This window comes from Phoxinus phoxinus (genome assembly GCF_949152265.1).
Source record: "Phoxinus phoxinus genome assembly, chromosome: 13".
Classification (NCBI taxonomy): domain Eukaryota; kingdom Metazoa; phylum Chordata; class Actinopteri; order Cypriniformes; family Leuciscidae; genus Phoxinus; species Phoxinus phoxinus.
The window spans coordinates 10,824,646-10,835,721 of NC_136888.1; the positions used below are offsets into that span (position 1 = coordinate 10,824,646).

General features: G+C 37.2%; 1 protein-coding gene across 1 annotated transcript; it reads right to left on the reverse strand.

Annotated features, from left to right (window-relative positions):
• Positions 1 to 3,982: 3,982 nt before the first annotated feature.
• lft2 (lefty2) lies at positions 3,983 to 5,846 on the reverse strand. Its single transcript, XM_079633026.1, has 3 exons — positions 5,563 to 5,846; positions 4,500 to 5,088; positions 3,983 to 4,397 (listed from the first exon to the last, which is right to left on the reverse strand). Exons 1-3 carry the CDS (start codon positions 5,825 to 5,827, stop codon positions 4,070 to 4,072), a joined length of 1,182 nt encoding a protein of 393 aa, XP_079489152.1. The 5' UTR covers positions 5,828 to 5,846; the 3' UTR covers positions 3,983 to 4,069.
• Positions 5,847 to 11,076: the final 5,230 nt, after the last annotated feature.

The following is an 11,076-nucleotide window of genomic DNA, read 5'->3' on the forward strand; positions in this document are numbered from 1 at the left end:
GCTAATACAATCAGAGTTATATTTTAAAATGTCCTGGCTCTTCAAGCTTTATAATGGCAGTGAATGGCAGTTTCTGTTTTGAAGTCCATAAAAGTGCATCTACACTCTTAGAAGAAAAGGTTCTATATAGAACCTTAAAAGGTTCTATAGGCGCTTCGTATTTGGAACCCCTAAAAGGTTCTACACTCTTAGAAAAAAAGGGTTCATTGGGGTTCTATATAGAACCATAGGGTTCTTTACTCAACTCCAAAGAACCTTTTATGCTAAAAAGGTTCTATAATGACAAGAAAGAACCCTTTCTTGGGTTCTGTATAGAACCTTTTAGGGGTTCCAAATATAAAGCGCCTATAGAACCTTTTAAGGTTCTATATAGAACCTTTTCTTCTAAGACTGTATCCATGATAAAAGTGCTCCACACGGCTCCAGGGGTTTAAAAAAAGACCTTCTGAAGCGAACGATGTTTGTGTAAGAGAAATGTCCATATTTAAAACTTTACCAACTGTAATCTCTAACTTTCATTCACGAAAGACTGCTTTCCGACGCCTAGCCAGAGTCTAAAGCTAGGGTCCACGTGATGTAAAAATCATCATCGCAGGCTGTGCGCGGAGGCTCCTTGCGGACGTCCGCGCGCCTCCAATTTTTTATGACAGCGCGGCCACTAAGCTAACAGCACATGCGCTGGAAAAAAGTGCTTGATACTGTCCAAGCCGATCTACTGCGCATGTGTGGAACGCATTCACCGAGCAGACCTCAAGCAGACAGAAAATACAAGTAGTCCGCCTCCGCACTGTCCGGGACTACGGGAACCAGATGATGGTGAGAGGATAGTGACTTGACACTATGATTTGGAACAACGTGACGGTGAGTAAATTATGGTTTTAATTATTGGGTGAATATCCCTTTAAATTATGTATTAATTTATAATAATTATTATATTATGTATTATACATAATATATAATACATATTATGTATTATATACCCCCCCCCCCCCCTGTTGCTTCCAAATCCTGAAAGCCATTTTAATAAAAAGTTAATGATAGGCTAATAGTTAATAATAGTTTATTAGTTACCAATAAAATTATATATTCATTGTATCCTCTCACAAAAATGTGTTTATTTATCTATACAATTGTTAAAAATCTTTAAAATCTTTACGGTCGTTGTTTTAAAAAAAAGTAGGCGTATGGGCCTAGCGTTTTTTTAAATCATACATAGCCATAGTAGCCTACTAACCAGGCATATGCATATCTTTGTTGTTCTCTATTTTATAAATTAAGATTAAATATTTGAATTTTTATGATGTATTGAGTTCTGAAAACAAAATCATAATATAGCTGCAAGCAGCCATTACGGGGCCAAGCGCAAAAGCAGACGACGAGATATGCCTACATGGCTGAAAGTGTGAGACAAACTGCAGCAAGGAGCAATTAAAGACATTTGAAGATGAATTTTGGCAAAATGGTTGAAAAATCACATACATTAACTAAAAATATGATTATCACTTTCGACCAATAGGTGGCGCAGTTACGAAACTGATGTGATGTGATCAGAGTGAAGTGACAATGACACATACAAAGTTTGGTGTCAATATGTCAAGGCATTGCAGATATAAAGCCTGAATAGTCATTTTGGCATCATGCCTCAACTTTGCCGCTGCGGTATATAAAAACGGTTTCGTCTATCGACACGAAATCCATAACTTTTACTCGGCACGGTCTGGAGATGACACGATCCGATTTTGGTGAAAATCGGACGTTCGGTCTAGGAGGAGTTCGAAAAAGTAGGTTTTAAAAGAAAATAAAGATGGCGGACAGGAAGTTTGGCTGACTATGGCAAAATTTGTATCTATGTTTTCAGCATAACCCAAGGAATCTATTGAGATCAGTCTCATTACTATAGGCAAATTTATTCAAAAGTTATTAGCATTTCGTGAAAATTTGTTACAACTTTTGACCAAAAGGTGGCGCTGTCTTTAAATCTGTTGAGTACTTTCAGGACATGGTGTTGATGGCACATACTGAGTTTCATAATGTTACAGCAATGCATTCGTTAAGTATAGCATTTTACATCACTAAACTGCATTGAAGTCAATGGGAATTTCATGTTTTGTTTAGTTTTAGCGCCACCAAGAGGCTCAATCCCACAGTTTTTTTTGTGTGTCCTCAGACTGAGCCCATGCATCTGTGTGTCAATTTTGGTGAAAATATCTCAATTAGATTCAACGTTATAGACATTTATGTGAAAAAACACGTCAAAAACGACTGACACGTGACTTTGATTGAATTTTACTACCCCTTACGATCAATATTTTGAGATTTGGGAATTGGCGTCTGGCTATCGACCTATGTTTCCAAACTTCTGACGGTGGTTTCGTCTCGATCGGACTAGCGGTTTCGAAGATATCGCCAAATGTTTTTTAAGCGCTAAATTACAACGCTGCACAAACCATATGCCGAAACCTGGCAAGTCTGGTATCGTTGGACTCGGCAACGATTCAGGAGTCTAAGGAGATGACTCCCGTGAGAATAAGTTGACCACACCCAAAGTTATGAGCATTTGAAAAAAAAAATTATCCACTAGGTGGCGCTGTTTCGAAACTTCTCAGGCTCCTTCAGGGCATTGTACTGATGACCCGTACCGAGTTTCGTAAAAATTCGTTCATGCGTTCAAAAAATACAGCATTTTAGCACATAATTCAAAATGGCCGACAGACAAAATGGCCGATCTGGAAAAATTGGATATCAGTCGACTCGCCATGAAGCCCTGAATCTAACGAGACCACGTTTAGGATTCTTGGACAAACCGTTCAGAAGTTATAAGCCAAAATAACAATTTTTCATATCTCCGGACCAGTAGGTGGCGCTGCGCCGAAACGCAGCATGCAGCTTCAAGTCATGCTTGTGATGACATGTACCAAGTTTGGTCTGAATACGATAAAGCGTTGCGGAGATACAGCCTTACGTCTATTTTCGCAAGTGCTACGTAAAATTTGTTTGTGCGTTTATCAAAAACGGTTAAGCGAATCAACTTGAATTCCATAACTTTTTGTCGGCACTGCCTGAAGATGATCTGGTGCAATTTTGGTGAGAATCGGACAAACCGTCTAGGACGAGTTCGCAAAAGTAGTTTTTTTGGACAATTCAATATGGCGGACATATTTTTTTGACGGAAAATGACGTCATAGAGTGCAATCGAATCGGCATGAGCTCAGGAATCAGAGGAAAAAAGAATTTTGTTGATACGCCGTACGGTTCAAAAGTTATTAGCATACAATTTCTGAAACTTTGGACAGGTGGTGGCGCTAGAGGGAATGAGTTAGAAACACCAAAATTGGTGTATTTGATGTTGGGAATGTCCTCTATCAGAATGTCAAACCAAAACAACTTTCCCGCATACGCTTCTATGGGCTGCCATAGACGCCCAGTCGGAAGAAGAAGAATAAGAACGGGAACAGATACAATAGGTGCCCGCACCTTCAGTGCTTGGCCCCTAATTAAATGTTAAGAACATTCTAGTGATTCTCTGGTTAGAGGAAATTAATATAAAATCTAATGGCAGGTGAAGTTGTGGCACATGTTTTGTCTCGTGTCTCAAGAATCAGTGACGGGTGGTTTAATATTCCACAGCAGTGCGTTCCTCTCTCCACCAGAGGTCTCTGTCACCCGCTTAATTAAACAACCAGAGGGCTCGGTCACACGCTTCACTCATGCCCATATACATATTTCAATATATATTATGAATTTTATATTATTTTGTTGTTGTTTGAAATAAAAGTAAATCATATATTTTTTTTAAATATAAATGTATAGCCTTAAACTAATTCGAATCATGAAAACAAGAGATGAAAACATGACTGATGGATATAAATTCACTTATTTTATTTTTTTAAGAAAACACATCACTCAACAGGCCATTTCTGATGCATCACATAAACTAATAATTCATAAATAATTTTATTTTCAAGTGCTCAGTGGGGATTGACAGCATGTGGATCTCAGTTCAGTAACTGAGACATTCAAAATAAAACACCATCACCACCTCTCATCTGAGAGCAAACCACAGCGAGTCTCAGACCGGGGGGATTTTGTCCATGGAGCAGCCGCACTTCTCAACAATCATGTTTGGGAATTCTGCCACCTCGATTTCAGTGTAATCTCCTTTTTTGACCAGGTACATCATGGGCAGCGGCGCGCTCTCCATCACCGCACAGGTCCTCTGCCCGTATCCGTAGTAACCGCGCTTGGGTTGCTTGCATCCTCCAGCGCATCTGAACGCCTGGTACCCGGCCGGCTCAATGATCCAGTACTGAGTCCAGGTCAGCTCACGGAAGTTGATGAAGTGCTCCTCCCGGCAACACTTGCTGCTGTTCGGGCTGGAGTTACAGTTACCCTGGGATCTGTTGACATGGAAAACAATGATTTTAGTTCATGAATATATGATAAACAGGTATGAAGTTCAATGCAAGCCATGCGATCTAAGCAATAATAACAGTGCTCACCCGTATTCATCAAGGTTTAAGGTGTAGAACACAAGTTCAGGCGCACCCGTATCCTTCTCCAGGGTGTTCTCCTTCGGGTCCTGTGTGGCGAAGCGCACTCTTTTGGCCATCTCAGCCGCGTAGCTCCCGGGTCTCTCTCCCTCAGTCCACACCTCCAGATGCAGAGAAGTCTTCTTCTGGGATTTAGACCAGTAATGAATGGCCTGGGTCACGTCAAAGCTCCTCCAGCCAGTCTCATGGATAGGAACCAGTCTATTGAAATAACATAGACTAATGAGTTTCCATTCAGGCATTACACAATGAAAGGTTGGGATTATTTCTGTTATGTTTGGACACGGGACATACCTTGAGTCTACGAGTGATGTTCTGTTGGATCCGTCTCCCAGCACTTCCACCCAGTAGATGCTCACTCTGGCGTTGGTAATGGGCCTGTGGTGCCTCCGCACAGGTTTGGCTGGATGCTGTGCCGCGGTCTGGAAAAGTTTGAGCTCGGCCATAGTGACCTCTGTGTTTTCTTGCAGCCTGGCCTCCATGTCGAACACGAGACGCTGACGGGTCGTGTCCGAGTACTTGATTTCTCCTGTGATATCTGTGGATAACAGAGGATACGTTAGATCACTGTTTATTACTGTAAATTGGTATGATCATTTATATTTGATGTTTTCTTGATCAGTAAGTAAATTGAGAGTAGTCAAAAATCAATATCAAGGTATAAAGTTAATTAAAAATAATTTCACTGGTAAGATTTTGCGATTAGTTAATGCAATAGTTAATATAAACTCAACTAATACTGTTAAATAATTTATTAATTTTGGTTAATATTAATTTTGACATAGTAATACATTGTTATCTTTAAAAGTTTTACACATTAATGCTGCAACAATAATATATTAACACTAGTTAAGTTAATTAGTGCATGGTCCAGTTATTTGTGGCATGTATTATTGTTTGTTGTTTGTTCATGATACCAAATACTTTAACTAATATTAAAATACAGAATGAAATTCTATAGTACAATTTTTTAAACATTTTAGCAGTTCAGTTTCATTTCAATGTGACCCACCTGCACTGCCATGGATGCCTCTGAGAATGCCCGCCAGGCTTGGCACAGATCTCCTCTTACGCTTGTTGTGGAGTTTCAGCATGGACAGATATTTGTTCTTGATGTGAGCCGGGACGACAAGGTTTTCCAAATCTCTCTTCTGAATCCTGGGAAGTTCGGTTAGTCCAAGTTTTTGGAGCATGGCCTGCTTCATATCCTCCTGGTGGAATCCCTCAGTGAATGAGATCAGTGCGGCACAGATGAACAGCTGGATGAGCAAAGCCATGCTTGATCTACTGATGCCAGTGTCGTCGTCCTGATTGACTGACTGACTGAGTCTCTCAGGGTTTATATACAGTTGATCCCCCCCTCCCACACACACACCCACACCCCCCACCCTGTCTGGCTTTTCGCACCTCCACAAAGGGGAGGCAACCTAAAAAAGACACCCTTCAAAGCCATGTCCCATTTAGACCACCTATTGTTGCTCATGACTTTTCAAATTCATCCTAAGTATGTTTAAGACATTATATATTTTATATATGTATATATGTATTAATATATGTATTAATGTGTATATGTATATATATATATATATATATATATATATATATATATATTTATATATTATATTTATATATTATATATTTAGTATATACTGTATCCATGTATTTACACTATATTTATATATATTTATACATTACGTAATACATAAAAAGTATATAAATCACTTTTTACATTATTTATGATTGTTTTTCATCAAAAAATTATGTTTTTGTGAAGAACATTCCAGTATGTTCAGTGCATTTTATTAAAAATAATAATAATAATATATATTTTAAAAAATATTTTAAAAATACAGTCACTTCATGTATTTATATTTATGTACTTATAAATTTTTTATCAGTTTAATATGATTGCGTTTTTAATTTTAATTTAGTATTTAGCATTGTATGTGTGTGTGTATATATATATTTATGCATACTTTTTAAAATCAGTCACTTCACGTATTTATATGTATGCATGTATACATTTATTTATCAGTTTAACCTATTTCAAAGCATTTTCACAATAAGATTTCTTTTTTATCACATTCATTTATTATTTCTTAAGCGTAATGAATGTGTTTTTGTGAAGAAAATGTAGCATTTATTTATTTATAATGCAACCAATACAACTTTTAAAACTGTGTCAATGTATTCAGTGGACGGTTCACTTATTTGTTGCTTTAATTTCCATTCTTTCTGCCTGTGTTTCATTTCATTCCCTTCTCCTCTCCAGCTTTAACCATCTTTGGTAAAAAAAGCAGCAGTGTATTTGGCAGGGCAGAGAGCGAGAGGGAAGTGTATTGAGAGATGCCCACCCCTGCTGTCCATTATTCCACAAACACAGGCAGTAAATCCAGGAGTGAGCTGACGGGATGTGGATTGGAGGGAGTTTTCTCAAGGGGGTGATTATCCTGTTACTATTGCAGGACTGATCAGACCTCTTCTGTCCTGCCAACAGAAGGACTAAACTTACCCCAGTCTGTGTATTGTGTATTGGGCCCGCAGGTTGTCCTGGGATGTCAGACAATGACGGCACAGGGACGGCTGATGACGGATCACGTCACGTCAGACAGCTAAGCAAATTTACTTGCTACACAGCCATGTTTTCATGGTAATCGTGTTATTATCTGACGCTGTTTGTCAGGATGGGCAAGACAAGTACAATCCAATGTTTACAATCAACATGGCTATTATTATTCCAAATGAAGTCAATAGCACTACAGATAAGACACATTTTCTCTAACATACATTTAAAGGGCTAAAATGAATACAGAACTGTTAAAAAATATATATTTTTAATTCATTTTTGTGCATAAAAGTGCTGCATGGCAACTGAAAAACCAAACTGGATATTTGAAAACTCCAGTAACAGGTTGTAGTTTGAGATGATAAGGCATAATAATATAAAGGTACAATAATTTAAAAAGTAATAATCTGTAGAGCTCAGAAAGCAAAATTAATGTGTTTACACAATTGCATCTCTGTCAAATCTTTCACCTGCAAGTCATTAATAAACTGTCCTCATTGATAAAAGAGAGTTTGACGTCAAATGAATAAAGACTAAAGGATTGAAGTTTTGTGTTCATGTGGATAAATACAAATGTATTTAATGCCATTCGTTCAGAACAATGTTCTTGTGAATTTGAAATGTTTTGAATGTCAAGTTTTTTTTTCCTGAAAAATGTTAAACTTAATTTTCCCCAGTAGTTTGAGTAAATTTCATAACGTAGTTATGTACACCATAGTTATTGTTAGTCTCAGTATTAAATATTATTAAATTAAAATACTTCATATCAGTGTACATTTTCAGTGGTGAATTCTGAACCTTCTGTCCCTGTAAGATATTTTATGAGACGTCGAGTGTTTTGAATACACAGCACGTAACAAAAGATCTTAGACCTGAAACTTTCAATGACTCATTAAGCGAAACTATTATTTATACCTATATAGACGGTTGTTTTGGAGGGTGGGGTGTTACAACTTGACTTTCTTTGATTTCTCCATGCTGCAAATTCTAGCACATCAATTAATTAGATGATCTAGACTGAAAGTGGCATTTCTCATTGTCTAATTGCCTATGAAAAGGGATCAGAAGGATTAAACCAACAATAACACTGTCCTGTATTTTACCCCTTTTAATCAAGAGCCCCAATAAACACAAAAGGTGTTAATGATGATCATTATAGACCCTGTTCATAGAAACCAGCCCAGCTACACAGCTCAGATGTCCTTCATGTTTACTGCTATGATGGAGGGCTTTATTTGATCCACTATCAAGACTAATAGAAATGAAATTAAGCTATTCAGACAGACAAACTGTTAATAAACAGTCTGGTTTGGCTTTCTTTTGCTTGAGAATGCCAAACCGGAAGAGTTTATTCTGAAGCACAGTTGGCCTACATTTCATAAATGATGTAATCCAAACTGTAACCTTTTATTTCCACCAAAAACCATGCAAGCCATTAGAAAAGTAGTAGATTAATAATTGAAAAGACCTGTAGGTGACGCTGCTTTACCATGTTTTTGCATTGAACTATCGCCAAACTGTGTGGGGAATCGCAGTGGATGGTTTCAGTCGCCAGAGGGAGCTCTGGTATTTGCAGACAGATCAAAATATAGCCAGTAGGCCTAATACTTATTATTATTTTTTAGCCAGTAATAAATACTGCACATTTATGTTCAATGCATTGCGCCGGCGGCGAACCTTCAGCATAGACTACAGTGTAAACACATTTATGTCAATATGCCATATTAGAATAAATGCTATTCTGAGACATAATAACATGATCCTAGTCATACCGGGTTTTTTTATTGCTTTGGCACAATTTTTTTTACAAGCAATTTTTACATTTTCAAAACTTTTAGTAGGCCTATATCACAACAGATCGTCAAAAGTCCAGCATGTTTTCAATTGTGTTAGTACAATTATACAAAAAAATCACAAAGTGTCAGTGTTTCATCTGTGAAAATGTTTCATTCACACGGTGACTGCCTTTCATAATGCTATTTCTATCAAACTTTTGATTTTGATCTCTTTTCGTTCAATTTAATTAATACATTTGTCTATTATTTAATCCAACTAATCAGAATAATTTGGTACATCTATATATTTCTATAGATACAGATATAGATATAGTTTCTATTTTGTTTGCAATTTATGCGGATAACCAAATGTAATGAATTATTTTTTACATTATAAGCTATTTAGATTATAACCACTGTGTGTGTGTGTGTGTGTGTGTGTGTGTGTGTGTGTGTGTGTGTGTGTGTGTGTGTGTGTGTGTGTGTGTGTGTGTGTGTGTGTGTGTGTGTGACAATGAGATTTGCTATTTGTGAACATATAGCAGGATAAAGTACAAAGGAGAGGAATGACTGTGAAACATCAGATTGATCAGAGATGCATCAGGAGAAGGGAGACAGATGACATCAAATACAGCATTTTTCAGTACAGCATGTGATACTGTAAACAGATTACCACGGTAGAGACCGCCACACTACTGTAACTCAACCTTCATCTGTACAGGTCAAAGTATAGATTAATTTCTTATGGTACAGTGAGAGCATTTATTGCCAGCAAACGTGGTTTTAGAGCAGATCATCACGGCTGTTTCATTCTGTGACGTCATTCCTTTATTTAACTTGTCACAATTATTTCTGTAATTTCCTCAACTTCAACTTTAACTTTATTTTCTTCTTTAGTAATTAAATTCAAAGTGTTTGAAAAGTGCAATGATCTTAATATTATCCATGCCAGCAATTAAAGTTTTTAATTTTAGTGGAATGTTCTTCTATAGAATTTTGTTCTATAGACTATACATTATATATATATATATGTGTTGTTAGTTATCCTTGGAAGTTTACAGTAAAAATAAACTTTTCAGTATTTTCCATTTATTAACATTTTAAAATTTTACATAAATGTACTATAATTTAATAGCTTACCAAAAGAATGCTCTTGCATTTGACTGATAGACACCTTATTAAAGTTTCTTGACATATATGTTACAAAAAATAAATAAAAGATAGATAGGCTAGATATAAATAAATAATGCTAAGCCTAATATAAATTAGAAGAGTAAAGTAACTAATTCAACTAAAAAACTAAACTACAGCAAATCATCACTATAAGTATATTTGATACCATCCAAATTATCATGAAAAATGAAAGTGTGAACACATGTGACCCCAACCTGCCCCACCCCGTCCAAACCACCCCACCCCACCCACCTCACCTTCCCCACCTCACTACATTCTCTGCTTCAGCAAAACAGCTGTTATGTATGTGTGTATTTATGTATTATATGTAAAGGTGTGTCTTTGTGTTTGTATATGCACCTGTGTTTATTTATGTATGTAAATTTATATTTATTTATTTATTTAGTTTTTCTTTAGAGTGTCTATATGTGTTCTAGGTATGTAGCTACATGTGTCCTTGTATGTGTACTGTTTATCTTTGTATGTTTATTTTGATTTGTGTGTGTCTGAATGTGATTGTGTGTAAGTGTATGTGTGTGTGTGTGTGAGAGAGAGAGAGAGAGAGAGAGAGAGAGAGAGAGAGAGAGAGAGAGAGAGAGAGAGAGAGAGAGAGTGTGTCTAGTCGCCATGTTTCTCCTCATCATTCCTGAAACACACTCAGCGGCGGCGGGCAGATGAGAGAGAATCACCCCGTCACCCCGCATCCACACCGCCACTTTCCTCCTCCTCATCTTCACCCCATCACCACCACCACCATCATCATCATCATCATCTGACGGACTGACTTCATCCCGCTGGCAGGACTTACTTTTTCAGGAATTATTCATGGGAAAAGGACTGAGGAAAACTAAGTGACACTCAATCGGTGCCTTTGGAGAACTTCGCTAAACTCACTTTTTGCGGATATAAACACATTTTATCCATATTTTCCACACACGTAATGCCTGAACATAACATTTGGGGGCGTGTCATGCTATTTCTGTTGGTTTTGAGGAGAATTCTCTTCGAGGAC